The 19,908-nt window shown below is 57.3% G+C and overlaps 5 protein-coding genes, 4 non-coding genes and 1 pseudogene across 10 annotated transcripts; 8 read left to right on the top strand and 2 right to left on the bottom strand.

The window, feature by feature from the left end:
• Nucleotides 1-501: 501 nt before the first annotated feature.
• Nucleotides 502-7,293, bottom strand: MED22 (mediator complex subunit 22). Of its 2 annotated transcripts, none has more exons than XM_088793387.1 (5): nucleotides 6,949-7,293; nucleotides 6,201-6,380; nucleotides 4,756-4,836; nucleotides 3,743-3,951; nucleotides 502-1,233 (listed from the first exon to the last, which is right to left on the bottom strand). In XM_088793387.1, exons 1-5 carry the CDS (start codon nucleotides 7,291-7,293, stop codon nucleotides 1,044-1,046), a joined length of 1,005 nt encoding a protein of 334 aa, XP_088649513.1. In that variant the 3' UTR covers nucleotides 502-1,043. The 2 variants fall into 2 exon arrangements, with proteins under 2 accessions (XP_088649513.1, XP_019584499.2); XM_019728940.3 differs by having other exon boundaries at nucleotides 6,918-7,048.
• A 138-nt stretch (nucleotides 7,294-7,431) lies between these two features.
• On the top strand, nucleotides 7,432-9,447 carry LOC148754934 (large ribosomal subunit protein eL8-like). Its single transcript, XM_088793118.1, has 6 exons — nucleotides 7,432-7,508; nucleotides 7,617-7,674; nucleotides 7,925-8,045; nucleotides 8,606-8,755; nucleotides 9,015-9,155; nucleotides 9,347-9,447. The coding sequence occupies exons 1-6, from the start codon at nucleotides 7,432-7,434 to the stop codon at nucleotides 9,445-9,447; spliced, it is 648 nt and encodes a 215-aa protein (XP_088649244.1).
• LOC109446009 (large ribosomal subunit protein eL8) lies at nucleotides 7,515-10,547 on the top strand. The gene is made up of 7 exons (XM_074331319.2): nucleotides 7,515-8,045; nucleotides 8,606-8,755; nucleotides 9,015-9,155; nucleotides 9,347-9,426; nucleotides 9,725-9,855; nucleotides 10,143-10,212; nucleotides 10,391-10,547. Exons 5-7 carry the CDS (start codon nucleotides 9,758-9,760, stop codon nucleotides 10,493-10,495), a joined length of 273 nt encoding a protein of 90 aa, XP_074187420.1. The 5' UTR covers nucleotides 7,515-8,045; nucleotides 8,606-8,755; nucleotides 9,015-9,155; nucleotides 9,347-9,426; nucleotides 9,725-9,757; the 3' UTR covers nucleotides 10,496-10,547.
• Nucleotides 7,680-7,753, top strand: LOC141571411 (small nucleolar RNA SNORD24). The gene has a single exon (XR_012496154.1). It is a non-coding gene; the product is annotated as a small nucleolar RNA SNORD24 (small nucleolar RNA).
• Nucleotides 8,452-8,523, top strand: LOC141571410 (small nucleolar RNA SNORD24). Its single transcript, XR_012496153.1, has one exon. It is a non-coding gene; the product is annotated as a small nucleolar RNA SNORD24 (small nucleolar RNA).
• Nucleotides 9,200-9,270, top strand: LOC141571408 (small nucleolar RNA SNORD36). Its single transcript, XR_012496151.2, has one exon. It is a non-coding gene; the product is annotated as a small nucleolar RNA SNORD36 (small nucleolar RNA).
• Nucleotides 9,580-9,652, top strand: LOC141571406 (small nucleolar RNA SNORD36). The gene has a single exon (XR_012496149.2). It is a non-coding gene; the product is annotated as a small nucleolar RNA SNORD36 (small nucleolar RNA).
• LOC141571407 (small nucleolar RNA SNORD36) lies at nucleotides 9,993-10,059 on the top strand (annotated as a pseudogene).
• Nucleotides 10,548-10,821: 274 nt separating the features above from the next.
• On the bottom strand, nucleotides 10,822-14,956 carry SURF1 (SURF1 cytochrome c oxidase assembly factor). Its single transcript, XM_074331313.2, has 9 exons — nucleotides 14,818-14,956; nucleotides 14,672-14,723; nucleotides 13,712-13,845; nucleotides 13,549-13,631; nucleotides 12,613-12,804; nucleotides 11,727-11,799; nucleotides 11,466-11,628; nucleotides 11,088-11,169; nucleotides 10,822-11,011 (listed from the first exon to the last, which is right to left on the bottom strand). Exons 1-9 carry the CDS (start codon nucleotides 14,887-14,889, stop codon nucleotides 10,942-10,944), a joined length of 921 nt encoding a protein of 306 aa, XP_074187414.2. The 5' UTR covers nucleotides 14,890-14,956; the 3' UTR covers nucleotides 10,822-10,941.
• SURF2 (surfeit 2) lies at nucleotides 14,956-19,721 on the top strand. The gene is made up of 6 exons (XM_074331317.2): nucleotides 14,956-15,088; nucleotides 15,174-15,328; nucleotides 16,100-16,203; nucleotides 18,591-18,782; nucleotides 18,920-19,083; nucleotides 19,613-19,721. Exons 1-6 carry the CDS (start codon nucleotides 15,011-15,013, stop codon nucleotides 19,694-19,696), a joined length of 777 nt encoding a protein of 258 aa, XP_074187418.1. The 5' UTR covers nucleotides 14,956-15,010; the 3' UTR covers nucleotides 19,697-19,721.
• The last annotated feature ends 187 nt before the right edge of the window (nucleotides 19,722-19,908 follow it).

Genomic DNA, 19,908 nt, shown 5'->3' with positions numbered 1-19,908 from the left:
AGGGCGGAGGCTTGAAGTCATGGCTCTTCTGTTGTGACCCTGCCCACATTCTCAGTTAACCCCTGGCACAGTGGCACTGAGCCTAGTGTTCCATCTGGTGAGTCCTGATTTCTGCCACTTTGCTTCCCAGATCCGTGACCGTGGATACAATGCTTCAACCCCTTTCCAGCCCATGGCCACCCCTCCCTGAAATGCAGGTGACAACAGCACCGACTAATGGTACAGGTGCCTGGGCCACATAATGTGCAGTTATGGCAGTAGTTTTTCATTCACCAAATATTAAGGATCTAGGTCCAGAGCAAATCTGCAACGGGAATGCAGCTATAACCCCAAACTAACTGAACCCCTGCTTGTCCAGAGCCTCCGAGGGGAGAAGGCTGACCTGGCACCCAAAGCCGTCCAGGCAGAGTCCAGGAGCCGTTATTCCCACAGCCACTAGGAGATCAGGTGTGATCCCAGGCTGAGCAGATGTGAACAAGAACAAACGAACTAACGCAAAAGGGCCTTTGCCGTGGTGTTTTTATTCAAGTCTTGTTACAAAAAACCACTGTGTAAGTAGCAGAATTAGGAAGGACCCGGCCCGCCTGGCTTCTGTGTGAACAGGCAGCCCTGCCCCCAGCCCCATGGGGTCCCTTCAGGCAAGGCAGCTTGGTAGTTGCACAGGAGGCCGGCCTGAGGGTGGGAGTCAGGACGTGGCTATAGTGTCCACTAGAGCCCTCCCCAGTTTAAACAGCAGGCTCGGGGAAGGTCTGACATCGGCGTCCTCCCTGCCCCCATTAAGTCACCAGGCCAAACTCCCCTGGAAACTTCTTTCCACCCAGCTGGCTGGGAAGGCAGAGTGGGTCACCCCGGAAATGGATGGGGGAACTCCTTTCCCCCAGCGCTCCTGGGTGGGCTGTCCCTGTGCCGATGAGGTTCCCAAGGAGGCCACAGCAGTCCCCAAGCAGAAACCAAGGCTGAATAGAGTGAGGCTCTGGCAGGCCCAGAGGACAGCAGCAAATTTTGTCCCTAAGATCCTAGGGGCCCTGGGGGGAAGGGGATACTCAGGCATGCTCTGAGGGACCAGGGCCACTGGCGTGGGAGTGGGCAGGAGCTGCAGCTGGCAGAGGCCCAGCGCTGGGCTCCGGGGATGCCAGCAGAGGGGCCGAGAGGCCATCAGCGGTGTCTGTGTCGAGGTCCAGCCTCCAGTAAGCTTCACACAGAGGCAGGTCATTAGCTTCGCAAAGACTCGAGCTTTTCCACCACCAGAAAGCCAGGGAGACAGGAGCAGGCAGAGATGGAAGCCAGGGGAGGGAAACGTGAGACAGAAGCAGAGTTAAGAAAACAGACCGCACCCCAGACCTGCCTCTCCCTTCTTCTCTTCTGTGCTGGACCCTGTCAAGCAGGCTTGGCTGAGGGGGAGGCACTGGGGCCACCTTTGCTTCAGGGTCCTTCAGCACCCTAAAGTGGGAGCCTTCCGGGACCAGCCAGGGCAGGTCTGCGTGACTGCATGACCTAGGTAGGTCCCTCCACCGATCACCCAGGTGTCTGTCCTGTCACATGGCTGTCCTAGCCCCGCTGCACCTCCCGTCCTGGCTCCAGCTGCCCTCTGGCAGGGGAGCTGCCAGCTTCACTGGCAGAGGGAACCAATGTCCAAAGCTCTACGGTCTCTCCATGGCCTACACTTTACAAGGAGGGCGGAGACCCTGCCTCACTTCCAGGTCAGCTGCTGGCTGGTACTGAGCTCGAATGCGGTGCCAGGAACAGGCCTGGTATTCTGTCCTGTGCCACTGACCAGCTGTGCCACTGACCAGCTGTGCCACTGACCAGCTGTGCGACTTCAGACAGGCTCCTTGAATAGTTCCCATCTCTAACTTGGCTGCTGGAGGACTTGGGGTACAGGAGAAGAGAGGGCCGGTGAAGAGCATGGCTCCCGAGGCTGTTGAGGGGGACTCTAGAGCACGACCGACCCCTCACTTGTCTAGCTGGCTTTCTCCCACGTCCTGCCCTGACCCTCGTTCCCTCCCTTGCTCCTGCCCTTGGCGTTCAGTCTCAGAAACCGTCCTGGGCACAGAGCAGTGTCCCATAAGACAGCAGAGGGCAAGAGGCAGAGCAAGAGCAAATCACGAGTGGAAAGCATGCGAGCAAGCGTGGAGATGGGCCTGCGGGGCAGCAGGGCCTCGGAGGCTGGAGGGCGGGCTGAGCGCTGGGGGCTCAGGTTGGTCACAGCTGGAGGGAGAAGCAGGGAGCGGCACACAGCCTGCAGGCCCTGGCTCAGCTGAGCCCTGGCCACTTACAGGCATCATAGGAACTCGGCCTCCTGAGGCACCAGGGACAGCCAGAGGGGCCACCAGGCCAGCCCAGAACCCGCCTCAGTGAACCACATACTAATGGGGGCGACATGTGTGGGAAGCCTGGTGTTCAGCCCTCATGGGTTCCCCCTCAGCCCTGCTGAGTGACTTTGGGCAGGTCCCCTCCCCTCCCCTCTGCCCTCAACCTCAAGAGGCAGAGCTGAATTGCTGTCCTGTAGCTGCTAAGTCTAGAGGCCTGGCCCTTGGGGACAACGGCGATAAACAGGGATGTGAAGGGACTCTGCAAAGCCAGCAGGGCTGTGAGCCACAACCCCAGTGGGGTCTGAAATCCCCCCAGGGACTCATTCAGGACACTTCTCAGAAGGCCTGGTGTTAGGAGGCAATTGCCACATGTCGCTGAGCCGATGGGTATCAAGGACCAGAGGCGGCCCCAGAACACTCTGGAAAAGTCTAGAACCGCTCCAGCTGGGCAGTGACACACTGTCCCTTCCCACAGAGGCCAAGATGGACAGGGACCATGAGGGGCCACTGATTCCAAGCCCAGACCACAGACCATGCTGGATCGGCGCAGCTGTGGCCCCAGCATAGCTTCATGAGGCAGAAAGAAACATTTAGAACCTACCACAGGGAGGGCAGGTTTGTCCAGGTGAGGGCACAGGGGGCATGGACTCTGTCTGCTGGACTGAGTCTTGATTCTCCAAGTTAATGGGGCTGGAGGTGTAAGGCCTCCCAGGCTCCAGCCTCAGTTTCCCCCTTAGTAAGTTACTCAGATTTCTCAGGGCCCCTCTAGCTCAAATGGCCTCAGGTTTCAGGATTCTAAGTGGCCCCATGAGAGCTGGGGTGATGGGTCTTGCCCACTGCTATCCCGTGGGCCCAGCATGGGCCTCGCACGTAGGAGGGCTCTGGCTCCATGGACAGGAACTAGGTGGTCCAAGTGCCCCAGGCCTGGCTTTCAAGGCCACCCTTTGCTGGGCTTTTTCCTCCTCCTGCCCAGGACGCCCCCCCACCCACCCACACACTGGGGGTTTGGTGATGCCCACATGGAATTACTTCCCTGGGGAAGCACTGGTGTCCTGGACATGCACCTGGTGGCCAAGAGGAGCTAAGCCTTGGCTGGAATGTCTAAATATTGATTAAAAAGCTAAAAGGAGGAGACAGTCGCAAAAATAGGCAACAGGCACCCCAGGCAGGAACGCGGGCTCGGCCCTTCCTTCTCCAGGCTTCGCCCTCCCAACCCCTGAAGTTCTGTGATTTTCATCCCGATGCCCAGGGCCCGGTGGATGGTGTAAATTGTCTGTTGATCAAACGCTCTGACCATGAGCTCTGCTCTGAAACCAGGCAGGGTTTGGAAAAACAGGACCTCCGGGGCTGCTGGGTCCGGCTGGGCCGCACCTGCTGGCCGGGCCCAGGTCCGCAGGTCCGCGCTGTGCGGCGCGCAGCCCTATTTGTACCTGGACGAGTAATACTCCTCCTCCAGCTCGTAGAGGTCGATGGAGATTTCGTCCCGCAGGGTGATGAGCTTCCGGTCGCACTCCTCCTGCAGCGCTCGCAGCTGCTGGTTGCGCTGGTCGATGGCCTCATTCACCGAAGGGAAGTCGTTGAGAATGAGGAATTGCTTGAGGTCGGACACCAGCTTCATCAGGGACTCACCAGCTCGGACCTGCGGCAGTCGGAACCGGGGCAGGCAGGTGAGGCAGTGACAGCGCCCTGTCGCCATGGGCCGGATTCTGGCCAAGCAATGGCTTCAGTTTCCTCAACTGCAAAGAGGGACTACGGCACTGACCTTCACAGGGTCGTTGTGAGAAGTGCGAGAGCCAGCAGGTAAGTTACAGGAAGGCAGGGTCCCCAGCACCCCCGCGATTGCACGAAATGCTTCCCTGGCACGCAGGGCAGACAGCAGGTGCCGCCAGCTCCCTAGTCCCTCCCCTCACTTGGCCCCTGGCTTCTGACCTAGTGGTTCTGATCTCCAATCACGTAAGTTATCCAAGCACACATTCTGCGTCTCAGAACCGCCAACCCCACAGATGAAACTAGCACCCCGTTTAACCACCTGCCCTGCCCTCCCTTGGGCAGCATGCCTGCCAGAAGAACAGATTCCTCTGGGACCTTTCCTATGTGTTTTACCCACGGGCACACAACTATGGAAATATTTGGTTGATGTGCTTGTTCTGTGACATCAGAAAGGACCAAAACGTACATCCTGTTTCACTTGGCAATTTGCATTTCATTCATAATGCATCTTGGGGCTCGCTCGTCAGCAAGGAAGGGCCGACCCCTTTCCAGCCACTGCATAGCACTCAACAGGATGGACGAAGCCAGCTACCTGCCCACCCCTCACACGCTGCCACAGACAGCCCTCCCCCTGAGGGAGGCTCCGGAGAAGTGATTTGCCCCCCACCCAGGAACCCCAGTGAGGACCCCAAGGCGCCGGAGCCTGGGCTGGGCCCTCCACTTGGTGACTCACGATGTTGGCGGCTCGCACGTGCATCTCGTAATTGTCCTGCTCACCCTGAGTGGCCCTGGACACCTGCGTCTCATCCTCAATCTGGAGGACAAACGAGAAAGCCTGGAGTTGGCAGGTGCCTGGCCCACAGGGACGCACCGGCTTCAGCACACCCACGTCCCGCCGTCTTCCTTCCTACAGTGGGTGCTGCTACCAGATCTCGGGCAGTGTTCAGCTTCCCTCTCTCGTTCTGTTCTAAGGAGACAGTAGGTACCTTCGGCAGGACAGACGGATGCCTACACACTGCTGGGCGTGGAGCAGGGAGGTCTAGGTCAAGTCTTTTTGGGGTGTGGAGCCTTGTTCAGTACAGACTAGTGTCACCAGCTCGGAGACTCAGTAAGCTGGATGGATGAGTGAAAGGACAATGTATCTTTTTAAGTGACTGTTTACTGAGCACTTCCTGGGTGCCGGGCACCGTGTTATGCCCTTGACCATCACCATCTTACAGAATTCTCACAGACACCTCGTCAGCCATCTCTAGTTTACAGGTGTGCAAACCTGAGGCCAGGAAAGACCAGAGAGCCTGTAAATGTGTTAAGATAGTAAATGCCCGACACTAAATGGTCCAGGCTACTAACTGCCCAACCCATCCACCTGGACAGAGCTTCCCCAAGGGGCCTTGCCAGGGTACGAGCTGGGGTCAGGGTACCCTAAGTGGTCAGGAGCCAGACTTCCTGGATTCAAATCGTGGCTCTGCCAGTTATTAGAATGATCTTTGGCAAGTTACTAAACTTTGAGACTCAGTTTTATCCTCTGAAAATGGAAAGGACAGAGCTATCTGCTTCACAGTCTTGTGAAGATGAAATGGGATAGGACACAGATAGCCCTCCCAGCATGGTCTGACGTGTAGTGAACACTAAGCAAATGCTAGCTTTCATCATCACCGTTACTGCTCAAACAAGCCTTCCAAGTCTGCAGTGGTCATGCAATGATCCGGCCCCACTGACCCCAATGCTGACCGCTCTCTCCACCTGGAGGGGCCTTCCCCAGCTTCTCCCTGTGACCGCACTCACTGGCAATAGCTATGATGCCTGTGTCCCTGTCAGGTCCCGTAGCAGCCAATTTACACAGATAACCTCATCCAATCATCACAAGGACCCTACAGGGAAACCGAGGCGCTGAGAAATCAAGTCCCATCCAAACCCACAGCTAGTAAGTGGTGCCGGATGTTGAACCTGGCAATTGGATTAGAGTCCTGCACCACTGCCTCACCAGGGCCTGCGGTTTAATTACTGATCTGTTGGCCTGGGTGTTACTGCTGCTGTATCCCGACCACCTTGCACAGAGCACTCGTTACACTCTTGACCAGGGCAGGCCAATCACTCAGCTCACACTGTCCACACTCTCTAGACCCGGCACCTTCCTTTGGTCTCAGACGGGGCAGGAGACTGGAGGCCCCCACCTACCTTGGCGGTTTTGATGATCTCGGTGAAGTTGTCCATGATGGACTTGACATCGTCCTTGAGTCGTTTGTTGTAAGACTGCAGCAGTGTCTCCTTGCTCTGTGGCAGGGCCCTCTGCTGGGCCATGGTGGGGCTTTGGGCAGTGCAGGCAGGGGTCAGAGGTCTGAGGCCACCAGTCAGCACCTGGGACCGAGTCTGGCGTGAGCACAGCCAACCCCAGCTGCCCACCTCCATGCCCCCACCTCAGCAGAACGTGCCGCTCTCCCGGGATTCCCTTTCTGCCAAACAAACTCGTCCAATCTGTTTGCACACAGGTGCACTGCGGACGTTTCACACCCTCTCCGTGGGCGAGCTCATCCTAGAACCGCTGACAAGCCCGCAGCATCCTGCGGGGCTCCAGCCGACTTCTCCGAGACCAGGCCCACGCATGTCCGCGACAGGCGTGCAGGAGCTCACCACCTGCCCCCCGCCAGCCGCTTCCACGCCCCCATGCCTGCTCCACCCCTTTACCCAACTAGTCCTTCCTAATCTACCCCCACAGCCCTGCTCCACGCCCGGGGCGCCGCCACGCAAGGCTTCTGCCCTCCGCCGCGCCGACGGCCTCTTGGCTCTGGGGTCTCGGCCCGACCACCCTCTCTCCCCACGCCCCAGCGCTCGGCCCGGGTCCTGGCGCAGCCACTCGGGGGTAAACACAAGGCGACCCTGCCCCAACGCCCACACCTGGTCCGCGGACCCCGGGCCCGGGGAGCACCTGGCCGGGGCCGAGTGGGGGACGAGTGAGCGGCGGCGCTCGGGAAGCCCCGGTTCGCCCGCGCCTCCCCGGGCCTGGGGGAGCTCGCCACCGTCTCCACGCCCCTTCCGGTCTCACAGACCCGCCTCCCGCTCTAGGCAACGCCCCGATCTGAGTTTCGGGCGAAAGGAGTCCTGTGGCTTTAAATCCGAAATCCCGCGCAGGCGCCAGTTCTCGCGATCTCCGAGGTCGCATACATATTTCCCACAATTCTCTTTTCTTTCTTTCTCCTTCCGTAGCCCAAGATGGTGAGTAGGTCTGTAATTCGTGGTACCGGCGCCGGGTCCGGGCTCTATCCGCTGCCATCCTTCTTGGGGCGCGGCTGCACGGGGGTTCCTCCACCGCCCGGCGGGAGGAGAGCCCCAAGGGGCCTGACACAGAGGCATTGGGACTCCCTAGCGGCTGGGCGGGTTGGCGGGGGTGGCTCTGGGAATCGTCGCCGCAATGCGGGCTTTTGGGTTGAGGCGCTCCAGCGCCCTGGGGGCCCTCGCGGTCCTGGAGGCTGCCCGGGGACGTTCGGCGTGACGTTCTAAGTCCACCCGTGTTGCTTCGGGAGCCACACTCAAGGGGGCCACCGTCTCCCCTGTATCTCCGGGAGGGGGCCGGCCCCGGCTGTCCGCATCCTCCAGCTCTGCTCTCAGCTTTTGGGGCGGCGCCGCGGGGCAACACGGTTGCGTGGCTGTCACGGTTCGTGCAGATGATGTGAAAGAATATTTGCTATCTGAGTGACGGTGCAGACACCCTAACCACCAAGATCGCTGATGCACGAACGGGGTGATCGCGGGCCTTGCGCCGCCCGGGCTTGAGACCGGGGCCGACTTGCTCCCAGGGACGTTTCGGGTCGGCTCACCGGCCTCCCTTGTCTTAAGAGGGCAGCCTGAGCCCACTCCTCAGTAGTGGAGGAGGAGGGGGTTTAACTGCGTTTCCTTTTGCCCAGCCGAAAGGGAAGAAGGCCAAGGGGAAGAAGGTGGCGCCAGCCCCTGCTGTCGTGAAGAAGCAGGAGGCCAAGAAGGTGGTGAATCCTCTGTTTGAGAAAAGGCCCAAGAATTTTGGCATTGGTGAGTAAGGAAGGGGGGTGAACGTAGTGCTGCTCCCAACCAGCAACAGTATTTCATTGTACAGGAGGTTAAGGTCACGTCTTTATTCGCAGGTTTTAGTGGGTTTGGAGTGGGGGCTGCCTGGATTCCAATTCTCAGTTTGCTACTTTTTAGCTGGATGGAAATTGGGCTCAGTTCTTAACCTCTCCCCTTGAGCTGGGGTTAGTGAAGTTACGTGGCTCATGGTCTCGTTGTAAGCGTCTGAACGTTTCACTTAGTCAGATTCGGGCCTTTGGGGTTCGGTTTGGCTGTCACGAAACCAGCGCTCCCAGGACAGGCACCCTGACCACAGTGCTATGTACACCTTGTCGGTGTGTTGAATCAGGAGAGGTATCGCTGGTCTCCCCTGTGGGCCTAGGAGTTTGTGTGCAGATGATGTAATAATATTTGCTATCTGAAAGATGGTGATGACACTTGAACCACCAAGATCGCTGATGCACCTGTACCTTTCTGAGTGGCCCTGAATGTGAACTTGACAGGGAATTTGAGACTCACTCAAGTGTTGCCTTTTTACTTCTCAGGACAGGACATCCAGCCCAAAAGGGACCTCACCCGTTTTGTCAAATGGCCCCGGTACATTCGGCTGCAGCGGCAAAGAGCTATTCTCTATAAGCGTCTGAAAGTGCCTCCTGCCATTAACCAGTTCACCCAGGCCTTGGACCGCCAGACAGGTGAGGTTCTGTGGCATAAAACCAGCGTGGGAGGGGGTTTCTCGGATGAGAACGGGGTTGCGGTGTCTGCTCTGACAGTACTAGGTGAAAATTCCTAGTTTAGTTTCTAGAACACGAAGGTGGCGTAACTGAGATTATATACGTGGCCTGAGGCTCCTTGAAGTGGGATTTGTATTCGGGACAGTGACTTAGCAGTTATTTCATTAAGTGACAGGTTAGAACTTAATCTACAGACCTAAACTAATGATTATTTTTGCAGCTACTCAACTGCTTAAACTGGCTCACAAGTACAGACCCGAGACAAAGCAAGAAAAGAAGCAGAGGTTGTTGGCTCGGGCTGAGAAAAAAGCTGCTGGCAAGGGGGATGTTCCCACCAAGAGGCCACCTGTCCTTCGAGCAGGTGAGTGGCCCTCCATGAAGAGGCCGAATGGTGGGGCGGGCTGTTGGGACTGATGTATGCATTTCTTGAACTGGAATCGATGTATAAAACCCAAGCTATTTAACCCTGATTCTAGCTGGGCCCACTGTGCGTACAGCTGCTTTTGTTAACAGCTGCCCCGAGTGCTTGTGCAAACTGGTTGTGTGTTCTAGGGGTTAACACTGTCACCACTTTGGTGGAGAACAAGAAGGCTCAGCTGGTGGTGATTGCACATGACGTGGATCCCATCGAGGTACGTTGGGCTTGTTTTTGACTACTAGGCTCTTTTTGTTTGTCGGTATCTGGAAGATAAAGCTTAATACTGAGTGTGGCATGTTAGGGGGCCAAAGGGGAGTGGCCACTTTTCATTTGGGGACGTACTGACAAGGGATCCAACTTGTGGCTCTTGCAATGATGTGAATTTCTTACTGAATTAAGTCTTGAAGTACAAGTACATGAGCTTTTTAACACTGAGCACTTGCCACAAGGCTGGCTCTTAAATGCACTGCTTCCAGGCAAGACACACTCTTAGAGCTGCTGCTTTCTTCCAGCTGGTGGTCTTCCTGCCTGCCCTGTGCCGTAAGATGGGGGTTCCCTACTGCATTCTCAAGGGGAAGGCCCGGCTGGGGCGTCTAGTCCACAGGAAGACCTGCACCACTGTCGCCTTCACACAGGTTAACTCGTAAGTATGCATTGTCGCCTAAAACTCCCAAGGATAGCTGGGGGCCATTTGCCTCCCCCGCCCCGTTCATTTGCTCTCTTAGGATTTCACCTTAAAAACCAAATGTTCTAGCTTGAAAGATACATTTATCTGAATCTTTGCCAATGATGGTTATGAATTTCTTCACCTGAATAAATCATGTGGTCATATTCTATCTGAGGCAAAAGGCTTGTGTTTGGCGGTCATTCCTGTGCTCTGGGAGTGGGACCTGGGGATCTGTAACCCACATTTCTCCTTTGCCTTGTCAGGGAAGACAAAGGAGCGCTGGCTAAGCTGGTGGAAGCTATCCGGACCAATTACAACGACAGATACGATGAGGTAAGCAGCCACTCTCCACACACTGCCATGGGTAAATCACGCCTTTAGTTGGGCTGAGTGGCTTTCTGAGTAGTATATTGGGCCATCAGTTTGGAACGACCAAACAGAACAGCATGAGCTGTATTTGAGAACCTCAGAAAGCAACAGGCCAAGCTAATGGCTGCTCTTGTCGTTGCAGATCCGCCGTCACTGGGGAGGCAACGTCCTGGGCCCCAAGTCGGTGGCTCGCATTGCCAAGCTGGAAAAGGCAAAGGCTAAAGAACTGGCCACCAAGCTGGGCTGAGTGTACCCTGTTGGCGTTTTCTGTACATAAAAGTAATAAAAAGTCTCCTTTAGCCGGTGTCCGTGGGCCATTTGGGGTTGAAGGTGATTTGCCTTATCGCCATTAAGGGGTGAGTCTGGGATGGTGGCAAGTACATTTTCAAACCAGGGCCTTTAGTGTTCTCCATAGAACAGGAGCTGTCACACCTACTGTGTAAGTTGCCGTGTGTTCGTTAGTTTTGAAAAGCAGTCTTAAACTGTTTGATCACGCATGTACTTGAATATTCTGAACCAAGCCTGGGTTTTCTGATCAGCCACTTAAAAACAGCACCTTCAGGTAGACTGGAACGCACGCCACATAGAGATTTATTTGTACCAGTAATAGTACATGACCCAGCACAAAACCAAGTCTCTTGAAATGTTTCCTCAGTGACTTCCTGGACAGGGCTCCATCATCAGCTAACCTTGTCACAGGCCAGGAGTCCGACGTACGAATTTCTTAAACCACAGGTATGATGTGGCCGCACAGAGTCCATACCTTGGGTTAAAAGAGAAAAAGTGAATAGGTTCTGAAGGGGGGGGGGGCAAGGGAGCAGCTGGGGACAGTGACTCACCAGGTGATGATGTACTGCAAGTGCTCGTTCCTCACGGTCACTCTGGTTTGCCCTCCAATGGGTCCTCCAGGGACAGTGCTTTCTGCAGAGACAGGCTCAGTGCCCTCAATTTTTGTCACACCAGCCGCTTGGTGCCTTCTAGCTCTTTTTAGAGCTCATTTTTGCATGGCCAATTTCAAGTGATTTCAGTGGGACCTTTGATGTGGAACCAGCCAGCCCCCCGAGCTTTGCCTCGTACCTGCTAAGCATACTGTCATCTCTCCCCCAACACTAGAATGTAGACAGTGGGACGTAACGGGCTCCCCTGGAGTGAGAGGGAGGTAAGCAGGTCCCTTATTTACTGACGACTTGACCTGGGGCGGGCTGGTCACAACGTACTGAAGTCTGCATCGATGAAAATGGGGTCTGCACCCGTGAGCTTGGCCATGGCCTCCAGGTCCCGGTAATGCCAGTGGTTCTTTTCTGGATTGTTCTCAGGGACAAAAGGCTTCCTGGTTTCTGCCAACCGCACCATCCCGACCAGGTCCACTTCTCCCTCAATCTGGAAAGGAAAGTGAGGTTGCTCCTTCGGCTCCACGTGGAGCCTGGGCACTTGCCACAGAGCCTTGCTCACCTGAGGGGAGGGGTCATGCCCCTTACCTGGCCCTTCTGCCGTGTGTCAGGATTCACTTTCTTCCTAGGGACAAACCCTCGATTTACCAGGATGGTGACTCTAGAATAATGAAAGCATGCTGCTTCAGGTGGGGAAGGGGTTTTGAATGAGGTTCTCACTGGTGTTGACTCAGGCATCTCCAGAAAGAAAAGTCGGAAGGGTTTAAAGCAGGACTTGAGTAGCTGGCGGAGGCCTCCAGCTCCTGAAAGGCTGTGCCAATGGGAAGCCTTCCTCTGGTGCCTGTGTTTTGATTGGCGGGAGGTTAACCCCCGTCTCTACTGTGTGCCCCCCCCACTGGAACATGCCAACACTGCCAGAGCCAGGGTTCAGACACCCACTTCTCCCTTGTGCATCCGCCTCCAGTCTCCCTCCTAACCGGGCAGCCTGCTAGAAAGGCAGCAGGACCCATCCCAGGCCTACAATCGGATGCTGGCTGACAGGCCCCAGGGTTTCATCTGTACATTTAACATTTGGAAAGCTGCTCTTCACAGTGCCCCTTTACACATTTCCTTTCCCTGGAATGTTCCCATCTCTACACGTTTGGCCCCAATAGTACCTTGGGAAGCCTTCCCTGACTTGACTGTTTCTAGGCAGAGCGGGGGTTCCCTTGAGTTCCTCTTGTCTCTGATGCTGTATTTCATTGTTGACCACTAGACTTTCATTCCTTTCAAAGCTTAACACAGGACTTGTGCAGTAATAAGCTAAATTAATTGGCTTAGTGTCACAAATTACAAACTCTTCAGGCAGTTGAACCTTTCTGGGTTTCCTGGGTTCCCCAGGATATTCCCAAGGATAGGGGTTGAAAGGGAAGAAGAAAATACATGTGTTGACTCCATCTGCCAAGCTGGTGAGCTCCCTGTGAGTCCTACTCACCCCAGGTCAGTGCAGTGGAAAGGAGTGATAACATAGGCACCGCTCTGGACGGAGGAGGAGAGCCGGCCGGCCTCCCGGGCCTCCCGGGCCGGGTCCACCATGCTGCGTGGCATCATGTACAGCTCTTTGGAGTGGTCAAAGTGCCCCCTGACTTGCACCGGCCTGTACTCCAGACTTTTCAGTTCCACCGGGCTACACAGGAGAGAGAAGCAGAGCTGGGCCAAGCAAGGTCTGGCAGGAAGACAGACCCTCGGGACTGCAAACCACAAAGCCCACTGTGGCCACAGAAGGAATGTTGAAGGGAATGAGGCAATGTGCAGGCACTGGGGACAGCTGGGGTGCAAGGAGCCCGCTACAGGGGGAAGCTAATCCCTTAGACGCCAAGTGGGAACAGATCTGTGCTGCCGAACGGTCCACATTACCAAGAGAAGTCAAAAATGTGGACTGCTGTGTGAATTTGATCAAATGTGTGGGACCAAACCCCACCTGCAAACACACCGGTATGCCCCCCTCCCCCCCCACTCTCCCGGAAAGCTTCATTGAAGATAGCTGTTCCGCCAGGACAGTGCTTTGAAATGAGGGGAGAAGGCAGTGACACCATTTAGGACACATTTTCAAAATACAGTCATGTCAAGACATGACTGCCTGCCCTCACCCATATCTAAGAACTGCCACTATAGGGTGCTATCAGCATGGGGGGCGGGGGGTGGGGGGTGGGGGTCCCTCAGGTACATAGCCCTTAAAAGACGGTGAAAGCAAGAATCTCAGATTCCTTATATACTTCAGGCAGCTTCCCCGGGTGGTTGGTATTAGTAGGAAGCGCAGCAGAACCACCCGTCTTGAGCGCTCCCATCTGAGGGCCAGGAGGCAAGCAGAAGCCAGGCTCCGTGCTGGTGTCCAGTGAGACCAGCCCCAGGCCAGCAGCCCCACACTCACTCTGCTGGCAGAGGGACAGGCTCGGCCATAACTCTCGACTCCAGCTCTGCTATCAGCTTCAGCTTCCACTTCCGACGCTGGACCTGTGGGAACAGACTAAGCCCAGGCAAATGGCAGCAGGGTCAAGGACTCGGAGCCACAGGAGCTGGAGGCCAGTCTTTACCTGCCATGTTCCCAGGCCAAAGGCAGTCACAGGAATGAGAAGCAAGAACCACTGGAGAAAGGAGTCGTCTTCCGCTTTTGTGGCAGGTGCTTCTGCTGCTGAACTGCCACACCTGCTTGGCCTCCAGGCCAATCCTAGGAAGTTTTAAACACGGGCATGGGGTCAGAAGCCCTGAACAAATAGACTGGAGCAGCCCACTCCTCACAGCTCCGCTAATACTGCCCGAGAGCACGGGCTCCACAAGCAGTGAACAGACCACCCCCTGCGGTCAGGAGCCAGCCTGTGCCCAGCGCATGGCACTCAGTGGATGCTTACTGACCAAATAAAGGAGACCTCGGCCTTAGTCCTGGCCCTGCCACCAGCCACGACCCTGGGTGACTGATGTAACCACCCCCATGCCTTTCACTCCAGAACACGGTGACGTGCATTGGAGTGCACTGAGACCACAGGTTCTGGCTGCTGCTCTTTGAAGGGACAGAAATGTGATACAAACTCAGGATAGTGGTTTACAGAGCTCTCTTAGGAGCTTCCCCTTTTCATTGCCCATTAACTTAAAGATGAAAAATGGACACAAAGTGCATTTAAGCTTAGAGGGCGAGTCCCACCAAAAAAGAGCATCATGGCCTTGTAGATGGTGAAAAAGCAGGCCAGCAACATGAGCTGTGAAGATCAGATTTACTTTCTTTTAGGATCCCAGACACCTGGGTTTCAATCTTGGGTTGGCCCCTCATGAGGCGGACCAGACACTGCCATGTCACTTAACGTCTTCGGCCGCGTGTGGAATATGTGTGCGAGAGGAGCCAGCCCTGGGACTGCCCTACACGCAATCAACGCTCCATTTAGAGGCACTAAGTATAATAAAGGCGACCAGAGCTTATCTCAACGCCCACGGGCCCGTGCACCGTGGAGGGGTGGGCGGCTTGCCCCAGGTGCCCAGGTTACGCCGGGACGAGTCCTCACCTGCGCGCGGGGGAACCCCAAGGACGCTCCTGCTGAACGCGCGGGCTGGGGCCTGCGGAGACGCGCGGGGCTGGCTGAGCTCGTTCAGTCCCGGGCGCGGACCCCCTAACCCGCCCGACAGGCCTCCGCCGGGCCGCCCCGCTCACCTGCCCTGCACCCGCCGCGCGCTGCAGCTGCCCCAGCCACCGCGCCGCCGCCGCCATCACCGCGCTGCGCATTCCCGGGCCTGGCGACAACTGCTTCCGGGGCGCCGCCGAGCCCCGCCCCCGGCCCCGCCCCCGGCCCCGGCTCCACGCGGTTCCAGTGGCGCACAGCTTCCAGCTCCACGGGCCTCCAGCCATGAGCGAGCCGCCGGCGGACGTGCGTGCCTTCCTGCGCGAGCACCCGAGCCTGCGGCTGGAGCCGGGCGCCAGCAAGGTCCGCGGGGCGGGAGTCTCTGACTGCCTCCAGGACCCCCCAGCCCGCCCCGGGACCCCTCACCGCCCTGCCCTTCCGCCCGCAGGTGCGGTGCACGCTGACGGGCCACGAACTGCCATGTCGCCTGCCTGAGCTCCAAGTCTACACCAGCGGCAAGAAGTACCGGCGGCTGGTCCGCGCCTCGCCGGCCTTTGACTACGCAGAGTTCGAGCCGCACATCGTGCCCAGCACCAAGAACCCGTACGTGGGCGGGGGCGGGCGCGCGGGCCTGGCCCCGCAGGGGTCCCGGGTGGGGCAGTGCCAGCCTGAGTCTGGCCGCTGCTGCGCGGCAGACTCCGAATCCCCGACCCCTCCCCGTTGGGTGAGCGCTCCTCAAGGATGCGGGCGGTTCTGCAGCGCCCACCTTCCCAGGAGTTAGGAGACCTGCGACGCAGGTGGGAGCCCTGGAGCTGAGTCACCTGGGTGGGATCCCAGAGGATACCGGCCCTGCTGAGCTTGTTTGCTTTTTTGTAAACGCGAGGTTTGTCACCTGGGCCTGTTTGCTTCATAGAGGATTGGTGCGCTTGTCACCTGAGTTCTGAACAAGGTCAGTTTCACACCTTCATTTTAAAGGAGAGCTTTGATTGAGCTGAGTGTGCGGTTGGTAAGAATAGTCAAAAGGAAGAGGTGATGGTGAACGCTCCCGTATATGGAGAACTTTGCCAGGCTGGGTTTTCAATATGCGCTCTTCCACTGGAGCAATCTGGGGAGGCTGGCCTGGCTCCTACCAGCCAGACGGTCGGGCCACCATCCGTCAGGATCAGTGGTTCTGACCCCACCCCCACCCCCCACAGAGTGAAAGTGCTCTGGAGATTTTAAGAATCCCGATGCTCAGTCCACATAATAGACCCCTTCCACTCCCCCCTCCCCATCAGCCTCTGGGGGTGATTCTGAGATGCAGCCACGGTGGAGATGGGTCTGGATCCTTGCTTGTGAACTGTCCCTGCAAACCACGGTCTTCCTGCCCCTTAGGCACCAGTTGTTCTGCAAACTCACCCTGCGGCACATCAACAGGTCCCCAGAGCACGTACTGCGGCATACGCAGGGCCGGCGGTACCAGAAAGCTCTGCGTAACTGTAAGTGCCATGGGGGACACGCCTGCCTCAGTCACAGGTGTTGGGGTGCCTGCCTACCCTCCCCCAGGAAGTGGCCTGTTGGTCATTTCGCAGTGCTGGGGGGATGCACAGGCGCGGGCCTGGCACAGTGACGAGAGGGACGAGGATAGAGACCAGGTACAAAGCAGGAAGCAGACTGCGCAGCACAGTGAGTCCTCACTTAACGTCCGTCAATAAGCTCTGCAACTTTAAGTGGAACAGTGTATAAGGAAACCAGTTTTATCATCAGCTAATTGACATAAACAAGAGTTAAGTTCCTATGACATCTCATCAGTGTTACAGTAAAACGACGTTATTGAAGGACTTGCTATAATTGGTGCCCAGGGAGCCAGGAGGGCCTGCCTTACATGGGGGGCCTGGGGAAGGCTCTCTGAGTGCTTCTCTTTAGCCTGAGATGGTGGGGGACATGTGGAATGGGGGAAAGTGCTCCAGGAGAGGCCAGGCTCTGTGCGAGGTCTGAGGCAGAAACACTTGGCCGTGTGAGGTCCTGAGGGTGTGTCTTCATTGTGCCACCGTGCACTGTGGGGTTAGAAAGGTAGGTAGGGACGAGACCACACAGGTTCGTGGAGGCCCTGGTCAGGAGCTTGTGCTGTGGGGATGCACTGAGAGGGCCACGGTGGGGACTAGCCTGATTAGTTTGTCTCAGCATCCCTGTTCCTCTGAGGAGGAGAGAGGGGACAGGAAGGAGTGGATGAGGGGACACTCGGTGACTGCAGTCATCCCAGTGAGGATGAAGGTGGCTGGGTCACCAGGTGTTGGCGGGGAAGATGGAACGATGTGGACAGAGGTTCATTGTTTTGTGCATAGAATCACTAGATGAGGGGAGTGAGGGAGAGGAAGGCATAACTGATTCCCAGGTTCTTGGCCCAAAAACTAACTGGTAGATGACAGATGGTGTCTGTCATGAGAGTGGAATCTGAATAATAGGCTTTCTGGGAAAACTCAGAGAAAAATGGGAACGTTTTAAATTGGGGGTGTGGCAGGGAAGGTGGCTGTTGAAAACATGGACCAGCGCTCAGACGATGCACCCTGTCAACACAAGGTGGCATTTGTGTCCCTGGAACCAGGTGAGGGGATGGGGCGGGGCCTGCACACTGAGGAGTCCGGGAAGGAGAGGAGGACCCTGGCAGAGTCGTGTCTGGGCAGAGAGGAGATTCAAGGAGGAAATGTTACCAAGGGGAAGATGAGACAGAAAAGTGACCTGGAAATTATACAGAGGCCGCTGAGTGGCGTGGTGGGGACCCAGCCGGGCTGGAGTGGGGTGGTGGCCTGCAGCCCCGTGGGGCCAGGGAAGGAGGACCAGGTGGGGGCAGCCAGGTGAGTTTGATGGTGGGAAGACGAGGACGGCACGTCCAAAGGCTTGACTGTTTCCCAGTGAAGAATTGAGGCCCAGTCTTCACCTGAGGGCGAAAGTGGACGCTCCTTTTCCAGGCCGTTTCTTGGCCCCTGTAGAGCCAATGCAGAGCCTGGGGACTGGATTTTCTTGTCATGTACAGCTGCTCGGGCAGGCAGGAAGGAGCTGTGGGGCTGGGTTCCCCGTGAGCAGGAGTAATTTACAATGCTGGACCTTGGAGCTGAGACAGGACGAGGAGTGGTCTGAAGGAAGCCGCATGGCGGCCAGGAGACCTGGCCAACGCCACTGTGAGGAGATGCCATCTGTGGGTTCCTGTGACAGGCCGCTGTGGGGCCACGGAGATGGTAGCAGAGATGAAGCGGGATAGGGCCCTGGAGGTGGTTGGAAGTGGACAGTGAGCTCCGAGGCCAGGGTCCAACGGGGCTTGTCCACCCCCACGAGTGATGATGGCGGGACTTGGGACAGTGAGAGCCAGCCCCCCCCCCCACCAGCCTCCTCCCGAGGGAGCTGCACTGGACTGCAGAGGCTCGTGCTGACAGGGCGAGCTCCAGCAGCCCGGGTCACTCCTGTGAGGGAGGTCCTTCCAGGGAAGCCTCATTCCTGCCCCTCTGCCTCGGCCAGGGGTCGGCAAAGGCCAGCTTCCGGGCCAGGCTCCCAGCCACTGTGCCTGAGTGAGAGAGGGTTTTAGCCTCCTCCTGGTGACAGGTTGGCACGGCTTCCAGGCCAAGCTGCAGTTGAGCCCCATGGCCCCTCGGTGCCCTCCCAACCACTGCTTCCTGGAGCCTGGCTGGGGCCAGAGGAGGTGCTCCAAGCTGACCTGCACCATCTTGCCCCTCGGCCCACACCCCCACTGGCCTCCCTCCTCTCCTGGTAGGGACTGAGCTGATGGCATTTCTGTGCCATCGTCTGTTTGTACACAGTGTGCTGGGGCACGAGGGTCTGGAGGACAGGGAGACATGGAGAGAACCGGGCAGTGTCCTGTCCTGTCTCCCAGATGAAGAGTGTCAGAAGCAGGGTGTGGAGTACGTGCCCGCCTGCCTCCTGCACAAGAGGAAGAGGAAGGAAGACCAGAGGGACGGTGACGGGCCGCCTCGCCCCAGGGCAGCCTTCTGGGAACCCGAGTCCAGCGATGATGACAGCGCAGCCCCGAGTGACAGCGACACCAGCATGACAGACCTGTACCCACGTAAGAGGGCGCATGTCCCCTCCGGTGCTGTCCGTTTCCATCAGCACAGGGCGGGCTCAGGCCTGTCCTTCCCACTTCCGCCCTTAGCCCTGTACAGGTGAACTTCCCCTCCAGCAGCCGATCCCTCTTCCTTCTAGCCGAGCTGTTCACGAGGAAGGACCTGGGGCGGACCGAGCACAGGGACAGCCCCCATGACTTTCTGACACATGAGGACAGGAAGCCAACGCGTCCAAGAGAACAGGGCCCTGGGGACAGAGAGCAGATGGAAGGAGACCGGGAGCTGACCCTCAAGCGTGGTAAGGTGAGTGGCACCTGCAGGGCTGCTAACTGGCAGCTGCTTCCTTTGCACTGGTTTTCAATTTCTTTTGAAAAATAAAAAAAGAACCGTTTTCACAGATAAAATCCCAAATTAACTAACACATAACGTAAGCTAGGAGCCAAGGCTGCTCTGCTGGCCTGGGGGCTGCTTCCTGGTTTGCAGGAAGCCCGGCTCCAGGGATCAGGTTCAAGACCACTGGTCTAGGGGACAGCACCTGAGTGCAGCACAGGAACCAGAGGGAAGCAGTGGATTAGACACCAGCCTCGCTCCCTTTGCTAGAGGAACAGAAGGGGCTAAGAGGTCAGGTCTTTGGTGTGAGGTGTGGGCATTCGAAGCGCTGCCCCTTGTGAGCCCTGTGGCGGCACCCGGAAGCCGCAGCTGTAAGGGAAGCCGTGGGTGGAGAGCTGATCGAGGCGTTCCCAGCCGAAACCTCCCTGTCTGCGGGTGGGGGCGGGAGCCCGCTCAGCACCCCTGCCTCTCCGAGCTGATCAGAACTCTGTTCCCGCCACAGAAGCAGCTGGCCTCACCAAAGAAGAGGTTCAAAAGTCATCACCGCAAACCTAAGCGCTTCCGGTCTTTTAAGCAGGCGGGTTAATAAACGGTTGCTGGAGGAAAACGTCTTGAAAGCCTTGAGTCCTTCAGGAACGTCAGCTCGTGTCTGGCCGCCCCCGTGCGTCCTCCTGGGGTGGCCCAGGGCTTTCGTCACCCCTGAAGGCAGGGCTGGGAGTCTGTCCCACAGATGTCGGGGTCCCATCCCCCACATCCAGGACGTAGCAGGGACCCCAAGAGAAGAATTCTGCCTGGACG

The sequence above is a fragment of the Rhinolophus sinicus genome, chromosome 16 (assembly GCF_057876585.1).
Source record: "Rhinolophus sinicus isolate RSI-liver-muscle chromosome 16, RSI-T2T, whole genome shotgun sequence".
Classification (NCBI taxonomy): Eukaryota; Metazoa; Chordata; class Mammalia; order Chiroptera; family Rhinolophidae; genus Rhinolophus; species Rhinolophus sinicus.
The sequence above is the reverse complement of the archived record's forward strand: the minus strand, read 5'-3'. Positions and strand labels throughout refer to the sequence as shown.

Excerpts from the sequence above, each read along its gene's own strand:
- MED22 (XM_088793387.1), bottom strand. The coding sequence starts at position 7,293 with ATGGCAGCGGATAGAGCCCGGACCCGGCGCCGGTACCACGAATTACAG. Across the intron at positions 3,952-4,755 it reads ACGTGCGAGCCGCCAACATC|GTCCGAGCTGGTGAGTCCCT; the intron begins GTGAGTCACCAA and ends CGACTGCCGCAG. Across the intron at positions 1,234-3,742 it reads GAGGAGTATTACTCGTCCAG|CTCGAGTCTTTGCGAAGCTA; the intron begins GTACAAATAGGG and ends GTGGTGGAAAAG.
- LOC148754934 (XM_088793118.1), top strand. The coding sequence starts at position 7,432 with ATGCGGGCTTTTGGGTTGAGGCGCTCCAGCGCCCTGGGGGCCCTCGCG. Across the intron at positions 7,509-7,616 it reads GCTGCCCGGGGACGTTCGGC|CTCTGCTCTCAGCTTTTGGG; the intron begins GTGACGTTCTAA and ends CGCATCCTCCAG. Across the intron at positions 7,675-7,924 it reads ACGGTTGCGTGGCTGTCACG|CCGAAAGGGAAGAAGGCCAA; the intron begins GTTCGTGCAGAT and ends CCTTTTGCCCAG.
- LOC109446009 (XM_074331319.2), top strand. The coding sequence starts at position 9,758 with ATGGGGGTTCCCTACTGCATTCTCAAGGGGAAGGCCCGGCTGGGGCGT. Across the intron at positions 9,856-10,142 it reads GCCTTCACACAGGTTAACTC|GGAAGACAAAGGAGCGCTGG; the intron begins GTAAGTATGCAT and ends TTGCCTTGTCAG. Across the intron at positions 10,213-10,390 it reads ACAACGACAGATACGATGAG|ATCCGCCGTCACTGGGGAGG; the intron begins GTAAGCAGCCAC and ends TTGTCGTTGCAG.
- SURF1 (XM_074331313.2), bottom strand. The coding sequence starts at position 14,889 with ATGCGCAGCGCGGTGATGGCGGCGGCGGCGCGGTGGCTGGGGCAGCTG. Across the intron at positions 12,805-13,548 it reads CCTGTCCCTCTGCCAGCAGA|CCCGGTGGAACTGAAAAGTC; the intron begins GTGAGTGTGGGG and ends TCTCCTGTGTAG. Across the intron at positions 11,012-11,087 it reads TTGCAGTACATCATCACCTG|GTATGGACTCTGTGCGGCCA; the intron begins GTGAGTCACTGT and ends TTTTAACCCAAG.
- SURF2 (XM_074331317.2), top strand. The coding sequence starts at position 15,011 with ATGAGCGAGCCGCCGGCGGACGTGCGTGCCTTCCTGCGCGAGCACCCG. Across the intron at positions 15,329-16,099 it reads GTGCCCAGCACCAAGAACCC|GCACCAGTTGTTCTGCAAAC; the intron begins GTACGTGGGCGG and ends CCTGCCCCTTAG. Across the intron at positions 16,204-18,590 it reads CCAGAAAGCTCTGCGTAACT|ATGAAGAGTGTCAGAAGCAG; the intron begins GTAAGTGCCATG and ends CCTGTCTCCCAG.